Source organism: Pan paniscus, chromosome 8 (assembly GCF_029289425.2).
Source record: "Pan paniscus chromosome 8, NHGRI_mPanPan1-v2.0_pri, whole genome shotgun sequence".
NCBI classification, from domain to species: Eukaryota; Metazoa; Chordata; class Mammalia; order Primates; family Hominidae; genus Pan; species Pan paniscus.
The window spans coordinates 30737256-30756239 of record NC_073257.2 but is presented as its reverse complement, the minus strand read 5'-3'; the positions used below and the strand labels follow the sequence as shown (position 1 = coordinate 30756239).

The following is an 18984-nucleotide window of genomic DNA, read 5'->3' as shown; positions in this document are numbered from 1 at the left end:
TGATTGAGGCCATGTTATAGAGGAAGATCTGGCAAAATCATTACGGTAAAAAATTCATTTTACACACAGCATTTTAGCAACACTCCTTTTCAAAATAGTTCATGAGTTTCATTTAAAGAATTTCTCTACAAATAATATCATAAGTGGCAAGTTAAAGTGTAAAGTGAGTGGATAAATACATCTCATTTAAAAGCAAATTTATACTAAGATCACCAAAATGCAAATCTATTAAAAATAGACCTTGTCTTTTATGTTTATTTCACATTATCTAAGTACATCCAGTTATGCAAATTTACAGTTTCATTTCACATCCTTGTATTCCTGATATACATATAACAGGACAAAGAACACATTTGCAACATTCAGCCTGTAAAACTCTCTTGGGGGAAACAAGACTCTCAGCTGCCTTATTCTTCTGCACATGTACAAATAAAGTTCTAAATAATTGGAGTGGAAATAAAAACTGGTAAAAGAGAAAACTGACTACATTTTTATGCCACTTGAGGATATTTGTACCTGACTTTTCAAATGGTCTTCTACTTGCTGAGTTACAATTTAATAGGTAACACATTTTGGGAGCTCCTTAAAATATGACAAGAAGCTTCATTGTTTCTAGAGTGCTTAAAATCCACATGAAGCTGACATCAGCTACACATCACTAATGCTTAGATGTGGGTGCTGTGGTGCTGTGCATTTATCCAAAATATTTTAAAAGGTAGTAATCAGCATTGTTATCCCTCTTTTATGAAAATATCTTGCCAGGCTAGAAAACAAGCAATTATTTCTTCAATTAGGCAAAGGAAAAAAGGACAGACCAGTACAATTCAGTACTCATTTTAAAGAAAACAATCACATTGAACTAAAAATTTTAAATTTCAGTTACAATTTTATGAAATTCAAATATCTCAGAATCGCATTGAGGTACTAGATGACCGAGTGTTCATTCTGTTCAATATTGCCCACGAGATCTTTCATATCACTAGTTCCTGGGCTGGACTGACTGTTAAAATACAGAGTGTTTTCAAAGGCGCCCTCTTGAGGTAGGTGAACACGTCTTTTCTTATAAAAGAAATAGGCAGCAAGGCCAGCACCCGTTAAAATCAGGAGGATCACGATGATGACTACTCCGGCCACGTTGGAAGACGGTTTAGAAGGGTCCATCTTCCTTGTGTCAGCTATAAATAAATAAAATCATTATGGAAAACGTGAAGGGAGGCAGAGGGTTGCATGCTATGCAGAACTTTGCTTGTTGAAAAACTAAAAGGCATAAATATTCTTTCAAGCGACATTTGTCAAACAGAAAAGAAAGATGTGAAAACAAGAGTCCCTGTGGTATAGAGGATTATTCAGAATGTTAAGATGATTATTCAGTTGCAAGAATAATCCATCTGTCTATGTAGCAGTGGGCTAGTTCATCAATGTATTAAAATATATATACCTTATTTCAAAATAATTTAAGGCTGTCAAAAATACAGTATAAGAAGATAAGTAGATTAGTAATGATAATAATGATAATAATTAAAAGAAAATGGAAATGAAGAGAAAAATAAAATAAGAATAGTGGAAACGTGAACTCATAGATGTAATTAGTAAACAAATAGCACTCATGATGTTAATAAGGAGGTTACAGGCAAGCCATAAATCTCACTTTCAGTTTTTTTTAAGCAGCCAACAAAATGAGTGAAATGAGATCAGTTACCTAATTCAAGTAGTCTATAAAAATTAAAACAAAAAAAAATTCTAAGAAAAGAAAAAAAACCCACAGAGATTCTTAAGAGAAATTTCTTCCATGGGTTCAAGGCAGCTGTTTGTAACAGAGCAAAAAAAAAAAAAAATGCCTTCAATAACTACTTATAGTAAAAACACCAACCTGACTCCAAGGCCTCTTTTTCTGAAGTATTATTCAAAGTAGGTTGATGACAAAGCATAGTTTAGCTTAAGCAAATTCTACTGAGAGAGCAGGGGAGTTGGAAGGGATTATTATTATGCCTTTTAAAACAAACAGTACGGATGTATTACTAACACAGAACCTGAAATTTTGCAATGGCCTTACCTTTTGTTGTAAGTAATTCATGAGTAGGTTTAGCATCAATAACTGTGTGTAAAAAAAATATATATATTTATAAAAACCCAGAATAATTGCAGGTAGATAGCAAATATTATTTGGCTCACAAATACATGGAATCCTCCACATTTGATCTGTGTTGATTGATATATGATATTATGATATGATAGATATAAAAATACAGGTAGAAAAAAAAGATCTGTACCTTTATCTATATATCTACCTACCTATCATCTATCTGTCTCTCTGTCTGAGCCATAGCAGTTGCCTATGGTTGTATGGTGCATTTGAGTACATTAGATCTGGAAATGTGATTCTCCAAGTTACATTTGAGCCACTGATACTCACCCTTAAAATCTACCCAATCTACCCATAAGTAAAACATTCAAGGCTAGGGGTTTTGAAATTAGCCTGCTGAAGCCTAAGATGTTAAAAAGCATTTGAATGAAAAGTAAAATAAGACTCCAGGCCAGGAGTGGTGGCTCACGCCTGTAATCCCAGCACTTTGGGAGCCTGAGGCAGGTGGAACACCTGAGGTCCGGAGTTCGAGACCAGCCTGGCCAACATAGTGAAACCCCATCTCTATTAAAAATACAAAAATTAGCTGGGCATAGTGGCGTGCGCCTGTAATCCCAGCTACTTGGGAGGCTGAGGCAGGAGAATGGCTTGAACCCAGGAGGTGGAGGTTGCAGTGAGCCAAGATCACGCCACTGGCAACAGAGTGGGCAACAGAGTGAGACTCTGTCTCAAAAACAAAAACAAAACAAAACAAATAAAACAACTCCAACATTGCACTAGAGGATGTGGTGTGTCTTAGAACAGTTAGAGAAGCCTAAAGACCCGCCAAATTCTAAAATGGTAAACTCTACCCCGTCTCTACTAAAAATACAAAAATTAGCGGGGCATGATGGCATGCTCCTGTAATCCCAGCTACTCGGGAGGCTGAGGCAGGAGAATCGCTTGAACCCAGGAGGTGGAGGTTGCAGTGAGCTGAGATCGCGCCATTGCACTCCAGCCTGGTGGCAGAGCAAGATTCCGTCTCAAAAAAACAAACAAACAAAAAACCTCTATTATCTAATCAGTAATTTATTGGGAGGGATATTATGTGACATGACATGTCAACAAAATATTTTTAAATTCCAGATAGAGGCAATTGTGAGCATTCAACACTATCAATTCCCCGATCCTGTTCCTTTCATGGTCTCACTTTCCATCTTAAAAGGAGACTGAATTAGTCTGACGTGACTCATTCCACAATCAATTCTGATCCCTCTCCAGAACCCTGGTCTCCTCAGGTTTGGGCTGGTACTGGCTTTACCACCTTTTCCCTCATGCAGTAAGGCTTTGTAGATGGGCTCTCCTGACTGTTTGCAGCTTGGCAAATCCTTCAGATATCCCATTACAAATGCATTGATAAGCAAAAATCATTACAACAGCTAAGCAGACAGAGAGTGTCTCTCACTCACGCAGAGCTGCAAAGAGTAATGCACTACAATGGCAGAATGGATTTTTCACGGATGAAAGGACAGAGCTTCCAATGGCCTCGTAATCACATTATGATTCCATACCTGATATCTTACTATTTGAAAGAAATGGCAGCCAGTGATATGCACCATGCAACAAACTTACTTACTTACTTTTTGGTCTTTTACAAATGTATCCTTTGTAGGAAGAACAGTGAATATTACTCCAAAACCCAGAAGACGCATGTAAAGCTACACAATCATTCCGTTCACCAGAGGGATCTCCTGTGTTCCAGTTGACAAAGGAGATCGGACTGTTATTTATCCACAGCCATGTCCCTGGTCATCAGATAAAACCAATAAAGACAAAAGTTAAATATAACCTATCTTAAAATAAGTTCAGCCAATTTATGCGAAATTTCTAAGCATATTCTTTTATACTAGAATCAATAGTCATTTATAACCAGACTTAACAGGCAAGACTATAATGACTAATTATTACAGGGAAGGAAACGAAAAAGAATAGGTTTACTATATAGCTTTAGTTAAAAAAGTATTTCTAATTAGTACAAATATTTATACTTATCCTTTCCTTAGCATTTTTTTCCTGGCCCCACGAAAACATAGAAAATGCTTTTTAAAGCTCCTCAAACTATCTTAGCTACAAAAGATATTTTTTAATTAGCAACTTTGAGGATAGCATGATATGAAACTCATTTTAAATTTCAGTTCTTAAATAAAAATATGAGTTTGAATTTTCAAATTCCTCATGAATTAATCATTTTTAAGGCAACACATTTTGGAAACGAAACCTTGTTTTACATACAACATTTTACAATATTTGTGATTAAATAAGCATGCTGCAAAAATTACCTTCAACATTTCTGAACAATCCTATCCAAAAATTGGTTTTACTTTTAAGTGGCTCAACCCGATATGACAGAAAACTGGATTCTGCAGCACTTTCAATGGAAACCAGAGAGGAACCTAGAAAGCATAAAAGGATAAATATGATAGCTGCACATTTAAGTAGCTGAAAATATTTTTGTAAACAGCACTGCTATCGAGAGCAACAAAAATCAGCCTAACATCTCCACTTAAGGGGAAGAATTTCAAAGGGCAGGTGTTTGTTTTCTCAGAATTTTAGTTTTCATTCTGAAATATGTTTTTAAGCATCATTAGCATCATTTGAGTACAAGCACTGAACTAGTTCCTGCAGGATATTCAAAGATTAGTAGGATGTAGAGTATGTCTTCCAAAAGTTATGGTTCAGTGGCCAGTAACAAGAGTACAAAGAAATATTATAGAAGAGAAATTAAGTGCCATATGCTATAGACATGTGAAATATTCATTCTTGGTGAAGCAGCTAAAAGGGAGGATAGAGGAAACAGAATTTCAGTAGAGAGAAGAATAGGATTTCAAGTAAAAAGGATAGAAAATAATTCCAGGAAAAAGAGGTAATAAGAGGAAAGACAAAGAGGAAGGGAAGCATAGAACTTCTTCAGGAACAGAGATAGCTTGGTTTGGCTGGAGTATCGCACCAATCTGGTCCACAGGCAAAAAAAAAAAAAAAAAAAAAAAAGACATGGGTTAGGTCTCATTGCAGAAGATCAGAGATTGGTATTAAGGGCAATGTGGTGATAAAGAACACTAAGTTTTTTTTCAGGCAGCTGAATGATGCAATAACCCATCGCCTTGCTTTGACTGGTCCTATACATAACAGTTAGATTCTTCACCTAAGAATGGTCCTATATTAGTTATTATTAGAATCCAGCTGTTATGTATAGGACCATTCAAAGCAAGGAGATAAAACAGAAAGACCAGTTAGATGGCTATGGAAGTGACAACCCACATTAGACTGTCAACATTAAATTTTAGAGTAAAAATCTCTAGCTTTTTAATTATAACTAATATCTTTTAAGCATTTCATTCTGGACATTTTGCTTTGGACTTTACAAGCATTAACCCATTAAATTTTCACAATCACTTCATTAAATAGGTACCATCTTTGCCCCATTTTATAGCTAAGGAAACTAAAGCACAGAGGATGAGTAATCTGCCAAGATCCTAACACTAGCAGAGGGAAGATCATGGTATGACCCAGGCTTTCTGAACCTTGAGGGTCCGCACCTAACCATATGCCTGTATCCCGTATTACTGAGTTCTGAATTATCGCCTTGTTTTCACTGCATGACTACATAATCCATTATTAAATATATTTCACAAACATTAGCTGTTTCAAAATATTTATGACTCATATTTTGAGAATGAGAATGAGAAGCATTCATTTTATTTACCAGAAAAGAGTCACCTAAAATGGAAAACAAAGTTTCTACATATTCTTTGCAATTTTTTTCAAAAAAATACTTAGCAATATGAAGAGAACATTTTTTTAATTACAAAAGTTCAAAGAAGGCATCAGGTGACATCATGAGAAATGCAGAATAAGTTCTTCTGAAAATTATTTTTTCTATAAAACCAATGAGAACACTGGAAAACTCTAAATCCACTGTTTTGGAATGCTGAAAATTAATCAAAGGCTTGCAATAATTCAAGAAGCACTTATGCAAGAAAAATGACTGTGTCTTGGTAATGATAGTGAGTTTTATAGTGTTTTAACTTGTCCTAATCCCTCTGCCTTCTTTCCAGTTCTGCTGTAGCCTTAAAAACCAACAGCCCCACAACCACAGTGAAAACCAGTAGCGTAGAAGCCACAGGAGAGGCTAAAATGGGGTTGGAGCTCTTTCCAAGCCCCATTCTCAGAGAATCTCCATTACTTGACCTGTCTTACAGTTCCCTAGAAAACCCCACTCGCAAAGCTTGTCTTTATTTGACCTGATTCAGAGCTCAGTCAGTGCAAACAGACTTTTCCCTGCAAGTGTTTGTAAAAAACTATCAGTGGCAATTGTCTAACATTGTAACCATCTAAGGCAGTGATAATAGTTGGGGCAAACAACTAGCGAATTGAAAGACTTAAAAGGAAAAGCTAGGGAATGGGATGTTCATAGGAGACTTTAAAAAGCATTGACAAATTCCGGGGAATGTAGAAGGCTACAGATATGCACTGAAGTGTGCCCTTGCCCAAGGCTATGTGCATGTCTGAGAAAGACCTGAGAAGGTTCTAAGTTCTTGCATCTGGCTGAAGATGCACTACACAAGCAGGAAGTGAAAGCTAAGGCAGTTTGTAACTGCTTGGACAAATATTAAAGGCACATCCCAGCACACAGACAGATCCTCTGCAAAACCTGGGAGACTTCATTAGTTCTAGGCACTTAAAGAAATCTGCACCTACCACATCTAACACCACATGTATACACATCACGATAAAACTATCAAAAGACAGAAAGTCTTAAAATCTGTGAGAGAGAAGGGTCTCATCATGTACAGGGATCTTAACACTAATTTCACATTAGAAACCATGGCGTCCAGCAAGCGATGAGCTGACATCGTGAAAAAGATGAAAGAAAATGACTGTCAAGCAGGAATTTTCTATTTAACAAAGCTATCTTACAAAAAATGAAGGAAAAAGTCAGACATTCCTAAACCAAAATGAAAAGAAATTATCACTTTAAGAACTACTGAAGAAAATACTTCCAGTGGAAATAAAAGGGCACTCAACAGTAACTCAAACCCACACAAAGAAATAAAGAGCATCAATAAAGGAAACTACAAGGGTAAATATAAAAAATAGTTTAAATGTACTTTTTATGTATAACTCTATCTTTTCTAATTGAAAGATAACTGCATAAAACAATACTTGTAAATCTGTGCTTATGGGTATGCAATGGATAAAGTTGTTTTTGTCTGCCAATAACAGCACAAAGGAAGGCAGAGGGAATGGAGCTACATAACAGCAAAGTTTTTGTACACTATTAAAATTAAATGTATATATGTATATTAATATGAACCAGATTTTTTTTTTTTTTTGAAATGAAGTCTCGCTCTGTTGCCCAGGCTGGAGTGCAGTGACGTGATCTCAGCTCACTGCAACCTCCACCTCCTGGGTTCAAGTGATTCTCCTGTTTCAGCTTCCCAAGTAGCTGGGATTACAGGCACCCACCACCACGCTTGGCTAATTTTGAACTAGATTTTTGTAAATTAACACGTTAGTTGTAATCCCTAGGGCAACCACTAAGAAATAACCAAACGATATATAGTAAAAGAAACACCAGTAATCCCAGTACTTTGGGAGGCCGAGGCAGGTGGATAACCTGAGGTCAGGAGTTCGAAACCAGCCTGACCAATAATGTGAAACTCTGTCTCTACTAAAAATACAAAAATCAGCTGGGCAAGGTGGCATGTGCCTGTTGCCTCAGCTACTTGGGAGGCTGAGACAGAAGAACTGCTTGAACCTGGGAGGTGGAGGTTGCAGTGAGCCAAGATTGCACCAATGCACTCCAGCCTGGGTGACAGAATGAGACTCTGTCTCAAAAAAAGAAAAGAAAAGAAAAAGAAAATTAAAATGATGGTACACAAGAAATTATCTAGTTAACACACAAGAAGGCAGTAATAGAGGAATAGGGGAACCATAAGACATATAGAAAACAAATGGCAAAATGGCAGACATAAATTCTACCTATCTATAATTACATTAAGTGTAAATGGAGTAAACACTACAATCAAAAAACATAGACTGGCAGAGTGAAAATTAATTAATAAGAAAGATCCAACTATGTGCTGTCTAAAAAAGACACTTGAGATTCAAAGACACAAATAGGTTGAAAGTAAAAGCATGGAAAAATATATGCTAAGCAAACAATAGCCAAAAAAGAGCTGGAGTGGCTACACAAATATTAGATAAAATAGACTTTTAGATAAACATTAGTACTAGAGACAATAAAGACATTTCATAGGGAAAAAATTTTTAATACATCAAGAAGATGTAATAAACGTAGACGAATATGTACCTAACAACAGGGCCCCAAAGTACACGAATCAAAAACTGACAAAGCAAACTTCAATTAGCAATAATCATGCCTCGGATAAACCTCATCGGCTAAGATACTGCCACTGTGCAAAGCTAAAGCAAACTTCATCTCACTCAGAATTTAAAGTCAAAAGTCAGGTTGACTTTTGAAAGAACGTGGAGAAAATGAGGTTATAAACTGTGTGTACCACTGTTGGATGGAGAACTCTTGAGTTAGGGCATAAAAAACATGAAGTAAATATGATTCAGTAAAATATTTAACGGGATTTAACTAAGTGGCTTTTAAATGTACCCTTAAAATAAACTTTATTTGACATTTTTCACTTCAGGGGGAAAAATCATTCATCTTTGTGGTGTCTATTTGAGTTTTATTTGTCTTCACAAAAACAATAAATAGAAATACTTTTCTATTAATGGTACAACAAAATAGTTCCTGGGCACTTGTAAAACTTCAGCTTACCAGTGATAACAGGTGAGTACAACACTTGGAATAAATGAGGATGAGAATCCTAACAATTTAGAACATGAAGTCTGAAAGGAAGAAACCATTTAGAATATACTGTTTTCTACCCGAATTCTCTAAATTCTCTAAAATTTGAGGCTACAAACTTAGAGATTACATTTGGGAAGCATGATATTGGCCATTCTGTTATAAAATAAATCATTAAAAATATAAACAGGTATTTTTACATTCTTTGTATATTTCATGTATAGTGTCAGTGGACCCCAGAATAGATGATTACGGAGTTTTCCTTCAGGAAATGTGGCACTCACCCATTCGAAGACATTCCAGAGAAGCTTGGCCCCAGTTTCTTGTATATGAGGACTCAATATAGTAACAGTGACCATGGAAAGGAATCCATGCTGTGTGATCTGACTCCGGGCATCTGCCAGGCAGTTGTGGGGGTTCGGTAGCAGGGATTTCTGTTAACAAAAACACATTTTCAATAAAGCAAAACCTGAAGTTTCTGTGGTGTGTAGCATCATACATTAGCAGCTACAAAAATTGATCATTGATCATTATTTTAAAAAATCTTCCAGTGGTTATCATTTGGATCACCATATTTATTATTGGGTTTCCTTTTATCAATGTTTTCCACTTTAAATATATTTCAATAGAATGTGCTATGGTATAGCGGCAGTCAGTTACACTCATAGTTAAGACAATCGATCTATAGATACCTACAAAGATAATTTTTTTTTTTTTTGAGACGAAGTCTTGCTCCTGTCCCCCAGGCTGGAGTACAATGGCGCGATCTTGGCTCACCGCAACCTCTGCCTCCCGGATTCAAGTGATTCTCCTGCCTCAGCCTCCCGAGTAGCTGGGATTACAGGTGCCTGCCACCAGACCCAGCTAATTTTTGTATTTTTAGTAGAGAAGGGGTTTCACCATGTTGGCCAAGCTGGTCTCGACCTCCTGACCTCAGGTGATCTGCCCGCCTCGGCCTCCCGAAGTGCTGGGATTACAGGGGTGAGCCACTGCACCCGGCCCAAAGATAAATTTTTAAAAAGTCACCACAAAGTAATTTGTAAAGTGACTTTCCTTTTTTAAGTCACTGTTTTCCTTTTCTGGGATCCTAATTCCTACAACCCTTTCTTAGCTATTAATAGCACCTGGGATTAACTAAAGGCTATATTTAGAATTTTAGTATGGTGTCCATCATTGACTCTGATGAATCTACCTGTATTCTGATAAAATTCCTTTGATATAGATGTGTTGTCAACATCAAAAGTAAGCAAAATTTCCTGGGGAGATGTTTATCTCCATTATTTTGATCTATGTATGTTGGTTTATAGTCTTTTGATAGGTGAGGGAGTATGTTCTATATTATTCTTAGCTATCCAAGACACATTACTGTTTAATAATATCAACGGTGGTATGTAGTAGCTTATTCAGAAATTTTCAGATCCCCTGACTGTTTTTATATATTCAATTACCATCTGATCTTTTACAGAGAAAGTAAAAACTTTCATTGCAATGTGCTGTCTTCCAGTAGCCATCAAGATCCAGATAAACACATGCTGATTTCAATTTGGGCTCATCAGCGGCCCAGTTAGTGTACCTCACCCTCCACTTATCAGTCCAAGTGTATTGATTATCAGTCTGCAACGACAAAAACAAGCATTAACATGCAGCCTTGCTTCATTTAGAAAATACTAAAAGAACCAATTCAAGAATACTAAGTATATTTAAGACCGTGATTTGACATAGAACCTGGAACATTTGAGAATAAAAAGAACACTATAAATCATTTCTGTCAACTCAAATTCAGTAAATGCAGCCTTTCTTAGAAACAGTTATTTCTTAGAGATCCCCAGGAATACATCCTTGGAAGTTATTTCAAAAAACACTAAGAAAAAAAAATTTATCTCTTATTCCATGAAACTCTCCTTGTTTGCAGGTTTTCAGGGCAAAAGAGAAGTTTTATCTTCATAACAAATAAGATATTTCTTATATTATTATTGAAATTATAATAAAAATTAAGTAATTTTCATTAAATTCATGGACACCTGAGAGAAATACTCATCTCTTCATATCTTCTCATTATTCTGTTGTTGAAACAGCACCAATGGTAAACGGCTTAGCTAAGGTCATGGAAGAGAGGTATGGAAGAGAGGTAAGGGTATGGAAGAGAGAAGCCTTAGTCTCTTGATTTCTAGTGAGGCAGTCTTTCAGCTATATTCTAGTGAGGTGGTCTTTCAGCCCTATGACATCACATATATATGAGGTAAAAAGCCAGTCGTTTTAGTCTACTTGCACAGTCAATTTCTTTCTTTTTTTTTTTTGAGAGAAGTCTCGCTCTTGTCCCCCAGGCTTGAGTGCAATGGCTCGATCTAGGCTCACTGCAACCTCCACCTCCCGGGTTCAAATGATTCTCCTGCCTCTGCCTCCCAAGTAGCTGGGATTAAGGCACTGCCACCATGCCCGGCTAATTTTTGTATTTTTTAGTAGAGACGGGTTTTCACCATGTTCGCCAGGCTGGTCTTGAACTCCCGACCTCAGGTGATCTGCCTGCCTCAGCCTCCCAAACTGCTGGGATTACAGGCGTGAGCCACCGTGCCCGGCCTGCACAGTTAATTTCTTATTAAATTTAGTGAAACAAATTTATGATTACATACAAAATATTGATAAACATCAAAATATTACTTATCAATAATATCCTTTTAACAGTCTAATAGAGATTTTACAGGTATTGTTTAAGAATAGATGATATATAATATTAATCAGAGGTAGCTGAATTTTTCAAAGATTCAAGCAATTATCACCCTTTTGACTGCATTATTTAATTTACCAAGCCAATTGCCAAAAATCCAGTGACAAAACTTAGAAGTATGTGTTATCTCAAATTAGAATTTTGTAGTATTATACCATGTTTAATCAAATAATGCTTGTATAATCATTAACTCTATAGAAATAAGGAAGATAATAATACTGTTGTAGTCATAAATATTGCCACAATGAAAAACTATTTAATCTTTCTAAAAATAAAAGCTTACTTTAAACTCATAAGAGAATCGTGAACATGTCTGTGAGAAGAAAACAAATGACTTATCAAATGACTTAATTATAAAAACTTAGTCAACAGCGACGTAAAAATGTCTTGCCTAAATTTAATCACAGAAATCATTCTGAAACTACTTACTTTTAAATACACACTTCCCTACTTAGGAAATACTCATTGTATAAATCGTAAATTTCTATCTCTGCATCATGGCCTTGGAAGCTCCATAACATCTGACACTCATCTACTCTCCAGTTTATCTCCTTTTTTTTTTTTTTTGTCTTCTTGATATTCCTTCCTTATGTTCTACCATCCTAGACTATATCTATAAACTTTGACTTTTTCTGAGGAACCTTCTTGGTCCTCCCCACTAGCCCAACTGGTCCCTTTTCTCTCTTCTCATGACACTTTCTATATGCCTCTCTTTGATACTTCTTATATCTTAATTGCTGACTGTCATATCTACTTCTACTAGGAAGCTTGCTGGTTGGCTAGCTAGAAGGATGAATAGAGGAGGATAGATGCATGACCAGGCATCAGAGAAGACTCGTTTTAGGAATAATTTGGCAACTCTATCAGCCTTCTTAGTTTTCTGCCTCATCCCTAGTCTTTGCCAACCTTAGTCTATTATGGAATACAAGGAACTGACTGCAAAGAAATATTTCTCACAAATGGATGGGAGCTCCACAACCTCAGGACCTACAACAAGTCTAGAATGTCTTGCCACAACAAATAAAAAGTGTCCCCATCACTGGCAACTATGTCCCTAACCTGCTTTCTTAATTCTCATGCCATAGTTACAATCATGACCTTGGAAGCAATAAGTGAATAAATTAAACTGTTGAGATTTGGAATATAATTTTCATAGTCTAATGCAATAGGAGAGTTAACATTCATCAGATAATTCTTAGTTTGATTTCTGACACATATCACTAGCTTGCCAGATCCTTAAAGGCATCACATCCCTGAAAGATTGGATCTTGTTGATGTTAGTATCATTCACATTGCCTAGCACAGTCTCTTACACATAATGAGTATTCAGCAGAACAAACAGAAAGATAATCATATTCAACCATAATTCACTGATCATGTCAAGTTGCACATATTTCCAGCATCTTACCAAGTTACTGTTCAGGGCGATCCACACACGTTCATTAGATGTTTCCATCTGCAGCCACGCAAATGCATTACTGTAGGGATCCAGAATGCTAGCTATAAGCGAATTGTGAAGCTTGCAGTATGTCTCCGCTTCATGCCATTGAAATTTTTGTCTCATGAGTGAATAGCTGCTTTTGCCATATTTAACAAAGCCATCTGTTTGAATCGTTGCTGGAGGATTAGTCAAGGAAGGGTCTAGATAAAAACATTATTTTCATTAGCATTATCAATAAACAGTAATTGAGCCTTATCAGTAATGATAAGTGTATCTCATCTATCATAAAAATAAGCAAAGTAGCATAACTCCAAACATTCAGCTGTTAGAAATATTTTATAAGCCATTTCACACTAGAAAACAAACATTTTTTCATCAGTATCCCTGATCAAATTAAATTAATTCCAAACTATATTTAGAATATTAAGGCAAATACATGATCAAGTTTCTAAACTAACAAACAAAACATGTGACAAATTCAATCCAATCTAGTATCTTGATGAAAGAAATGCCGTAGTTTAATCCCACAAATTAAAGAACATAGACGATTGTGTCATTGCTAATCTTTATTTTTCCATATACGTTAAAACTCAAAGTCAAGAAAAGTCTTTCTCTTCCTCCCTCATTTGTTCTACTTGATCCATGAGTTTGTATCTGTTTGACTTCACTTGTGAGTAATGCACATTCAGGTAACGGGTTTAGATTCTGGAATGCAGCCATACACAAGTCCCTGGTTCGTTTAACCTTGATCTCAAGATCAAGCTTTACTCTTGATGATTTTCTATGCCCTTCGCCTATGGGTAAAGCCTCCCATAATCTTATCCAAACTGACCTAGGGGTTGGAGCCCCTACAAGCCAAATCACTTCAGCTTTCTGATCTTTTGTCCTCAAGCTCCTAGCATGTGTTTCTAATCACTGCATTGTGCCCCCTGTACTCTGAGCCACTTCATGTCAAGACTCCCAAAAGAGCTTGTTTCTGTCTGTCTTATCTGATGCCCTAGAAGTCAGCAAATAACAGCCAGAGGATGAAATCTGACCTGTGGTCTGTCTTTGTATCCTGTGAGCTGAAAAAGTTTTTAAATGGTTGGGGATAGAGAAGAATCAAAGAAGAATAATATTTCATGTCATGTAAATGTTACATGAAATTCAAATTTGTGTCCATAAATAAAGTCTTACTGGAACACAGCCACATTCATTTGTTTATGTATTGCCTATGACCATCTGTGACCATAGCAGAGTTGACTATTTGCAGTAGAGACTGTATGTCCTGCAAAACCTAAAATATTTGCAATCTGGTTCTTTACTCTGGTCTAGGGATCGAGATATCCTTGTTTACCAGTGTGTATCCTGGCCAATTCTCCAATGTGTTCCACTTTATGTCTGCATGACCTGCCATTGGCCTTGTCCTTCACTACAGAAGTGCCAACTTTTTTGTTTCATTTCATTTCATTTTATTTTATTTTAGAGTCAGGGTCTTGTTCTGTTGCTCAGGCTGATCTTGAACTCCTGGCCTCAAGCAACCCTCCTGCCTCAGCCTCTCAAAGTGCTAGAATTACAGGCATGAGACACCACACCTGGTGATAAATTATAGTTTATAAAAGTTTATATGCTACCTTTTTTCACTTTAATACTGTGAATCTTAAGTCATTAAAAATTTGCAAATGATTTTTATTTGTGGCAACATATTCTATCATGTATGTGTATAAGGAAAAGAAAGAGAAGTTTTTAAATAAGTGTGTGAATCACCATTCACTCCTGGAAGGAGTGTCCCCTCTTGGCCCAAAGAACAGAGGCAAAGATGGCATAGTTTGGTATTACTGGTGACCTAAGATTCTGGTGCTATAGAGTGTAGTATAGAGAGAAAAATGACATGCACTGGGATGGCTTTTGGATTAAGAAAGGTTAGGATTGCAGGAGTACTTCTCAACCATCTGAAAGTATCTTAGATGGTTTTCAGTCATTGTCATGAGTTGACATTAGTTCCCTGATTTCCAAAATAGTATAGAAAAATTCCTTAGGTCTGGGAGAGTAAGTACCTTCCAACACAAACCCATCCTTTAAGAACTCTACTCAGGATGACAGCAACCCTCACCACCTTCAACCCTCTTGTCTAATCTATTTTTAAATTTCTGACCCTTTTGTGTAGCTATGAGGTAGGAGGCAGGACTCACTCCAGACCAGACTGAGGACTGGCTGAAACTCTCCATAAGGCACACCCACCACTGCTGTGGCAGCCCCCAGAAGTTACCATTCCTTTTCCAAAAATTTTTGAATAACCTGCCCCTTCATTTGCATGTAATTAAAAGCGGGTATAAATATGAGTGCAGAATTCACTGCCTATGGTGTAAGCTCTGCTCCACAAGAAGCAATATGTCTGCTGCTGCTGTGCATTGTTGCTTTAATAAAAGTTGTTAACACCACCAGCTTGCCCTTAAATTCCTTCCTGGGTGAAGCCAAGAACCCTCCTGGGGTAAGCCCCAATTTCGGGGCTCACCTGCCCTGTCAACTAGGCATTTTTATTCTAGTTTCTCTAGAAACTAAAATGTATATAAACACCATCTTAATTGACAGCAAATATCTGCATACTGTGTTGTTTTCATTTAACCATATTCTGGCTTCCTAAGATGAAAAAAGAAACTCAGATCATATATCCACATGTTTAAGGCACACAAGATATAGGACAAATAATGAGGCACAAATGATGCTTTATGCCAAAAGTTCTTAAATTACATGAATTAAAGGGAGGTATTCCTATTCTGACATTTAAAAAAGGTACAGGTAAGCAAATATCCCAAATTTCTAATAGAAAGTTTTAGTGACAGGTTTAGTCTGCCCAAAACTGTCTGGTTAAAAAAAAAAAAAGCAGATTCATGAATTAAGTATAGAAAACATTACCCTTTTTGTCTGTCATAGGCTTCCATGGATTAAAGCAACAATCAAACCTGTTGCTATGCAAGGAAACGATCATATATTTTATTTTATTTTTGTTTTTGTTTTTATTTTTGTGACAAAGGGTCTCATTCTGTCACCCAGGCTGGAGTGAGGAGCACAATCATGGCTCACTGTAGCCTCAGCCTCTCTGGCAGAAGCGATCCTCTCACCTCAGTCTCCCAAGTAGCTGGGACTACAGGCATAAGTCACCACACCTGTAGTCCCAGCTACAAAAATAAAATAATTTTGTAAAAGTACAAAATAATTTTTGTATTTTTTGTAGGAATGGGATTTCACTGTGTTAACCAGGCTGGTCTCAAATGCTGGGGCTCAAGCAATCCACCCACCTCAGTCTTCAAAAGTGCTGGGATTACAGGCATGAGCCACAGTGCCCAACCATGTTTATATATTTTAAAGTACATTTAAAAACACAGCTGTTCATCAGGACAAAGAGCTAATGCATGTGGGGCTAGGTGATAGGTTGATAGGTGCAGCAAACCACCATGGCACACGTATACCTATATAACAAACCTGCATGTTCTGTACATGTATCCTGGAACTTAAAGTAAAATAAAATAAAATAAAAGTGAGGTCAGGCACAGTGGCTTACTCCTGTAATCCCAGCACTTTGGGAGGCCGAGGCAGGTAGATCACCTGAGGTCAGGAGTTCAAGACCAGCCTGGGCAACATGGAAAACCCCATCTCTACAAAAAATACAAAAATTAGCCAGGCGTGGTTGTGTGTGCCTGTAATCCCAGCTACTCAGGAGGCTAAAGCAGGAGAATTGCTTGAACCTGGGAGGCGGAAGTTGCAGTGATCTGAGATCACACCACTGCACTTCAGCCTGGGCGACAGAGCGAGACTTTGCCTCAAAAAAAAAAAAAAAAAAAGAAAGAAAGAAAGAAAGAAAAAAGTGGGGAAAAAAAAAAACCCCAGCTCTTTCAGGAAGGTAAGGTTTGGTAGAACTTACCGGATCGTGTCTGGCATATGTAGCCTCGTTTACTGTCGCAGGTATCATCCATCCATTTTCCTGCTTCATTTGATGCACCTCCAATAATAACAACACAGTCAGCCTGTATATTTACGGAGAAAGAAAAAGAAAACAATCATGAATCAACGACTATTGAAATCAATTCATTAATAAGCAAAAAAATCTTTCATTATCCCTGATTTCCAAATTTTAAGATTGTCCTAACTTAAGATATGCTCAATCCATCATTACTTTCTACCCAACTCTACCTACTATGCATATCCTCCACATTTGAACTCTCACTATATGAATCGAAAACCCAACCGATTTGGATAAATTTTGGAGACAGAACTGAGAAATTTTGCTATCACACCTTTTATCCATCACTATAAAAACTTAGAAATCAAAGAAACTAGGAGAACACAGTATCCTCTCCATACTAATTACCAGTATTCAAACCCAAAAGTAGGTACCATATTTTTAAAGGGAAATGAGCATGATCTATATATTTCATTGCTAAATTTATAAAAGTATTATTATAGATTCATAGTATGTGGCTGGTATAGCCAGAAAGTTTCACATCTTATTTATAGTCTTACAGGGGAGTATGCCAGGACTGGAACAATATTATATTTGTTTGGTTGTGAATGTGTTTGCCATTCCAAATCCTTCTTTCCTTTATGTACTAAATATATCTCAGATTTTTTTTTCTGAAATGCCATTATTTCCATTCTAATCCTCATATCTGGCCCTGTTGGAGTAGAGGTGAGAGAAATACATGCTGCCTGCCCCATTTCAATGTACTATCTACACTTTAATTTGAAATATGGTATTTTGCTCATTTAAAGTAAGAGAAGGCCAGGCACAGTGGCTCACACCTGTAATCCCAGCACTTTGAGAGGCCAAGGCTAGAAGATCGCTTGAGCCTGGGAGTTCAAGACCAGCCTGGGCAACATAGGGAGACCTCAACTCTACAAAAAATAAACAAAATTAGCTGGGCATGGTGGTGTATGCCTGTGGTCTCAGCTACTCAGGAGACTGAGGTGGGAGGATCGCTTGAGCCTGGGAGGTTGAGGCTGCAGTGAGATATGACCATACCACTGCACTCCAGCCATGCTGAGAGAACAAGACCTTGGGAAGGAAGGAAGGAAGAAAGGGAGGGAGGGAGGGAGGGAAGGAAGGGCTGAGGGAAGCCAGAAATAAAGACAAGAGACCTGGTCAAATCATTTTGCTTTTTTGCTGGAGCCCCCAAATTTCACTGTGTTTATTTTCACAGTTATCTTCTATTTTTTTTTTTTTTTTTTTCCTAGATGGAGTCTCGCTCTGTCGCCAGGCTGGATTGCAGTGGCGCAATCCTGGCTCACTGCAACCTCTGCCTCCTGGGTTCAAGCAATTCTTCTGCCTCAGCCTCCCGAGTAGCTGGGACTACAGGCGTGTGCCACCACGCCCAGCTAATTTTTGTACTTTTAGTAGAGATGGGGTTTCACCATGTTGGCCAGGATGGTCTCGATCTCTTGACCTCGTGAACTGCCCACCTCAGCCTCCCAAAGTGCTGGGATTACAGGCATGAGCCACCACGCCTGGCCAGTTATCTTCTATTTATGGTGACTATATCAATTTTCTACTTTCTTCTAAAAAGAAGTTTTCTTTTAAAGTAAATTTAAGCAAAAAAAAAAAAAAAAAAAAAGGAGCACACTTAAAGAAAATGCTGAGGACTTAAGTCTCTAGTTGGATATGTAAGGAGCTTGGAAGTTGTCACTCCCAACCACAATGCAAGAAAATGGCGAGAAAAGCTGAACATCAACAACTTCTTTTAAATGCATTGGAAAATGGAGGTCACAAGACAGACAGCTGCCCCCCAGATTGGAGAAAAGGACTGATGGATATAGGGAATAAGAACTGACCAGAGCAGAAGCCCAGGAGCAGAAAACGGGAACCAGTATTGAGGTAGGAGATACTAAATGTCATTGAC

General features: G+C 37.3%; 1 protein-coding gene and 1 pseudogene across 1 annotated transcript in view; both read right to left on the bottom strand.

Annotated features, from left to right (window-relative positions):
• Positions 1-226: 226 nt before the first annotated feature.
• The window catches only part of MRC1 (mannose receptor C-type 1), a 102390-nt gene continuing 83632 nt past the window's right edge, over positions 227-18984 (bottom strand). The window contains exons 23-30 of the mRNA XM_003831172.5: positions 17013-17115; positions 13079-13311; positions 10394-10559; positions 9230-9379; positions 4402-4515; positions 3703-3867; positions 2054-2095; positions 227-1175 (exon numbers count right to left, since the gene is read on the bottom strand). Coding sequence (XP_003831220.2) covers positions 925-1175; positions 2054-2095; positions 3703-3867; positions 4402-4515; positions 9230-9379; positions 10394-10559; positions 13079-13311; positions 17013-17115 — 1224 coding nt within the window. The 3' untranslated portion in view covers positions 227-924. The remainder of the gene's footprint in view (positions 1176-2053; positions 2096-3702; positions 3868-4401; positions 4516-9229; positions 9380-10393; positions 10560-13078; positions 13312-17012; positions 17116-18984) is intronic.
• Positions 8368-8550, bottom strand: LOC112441125 (U4 spliceosomal RNA; annotated as a pseudogene).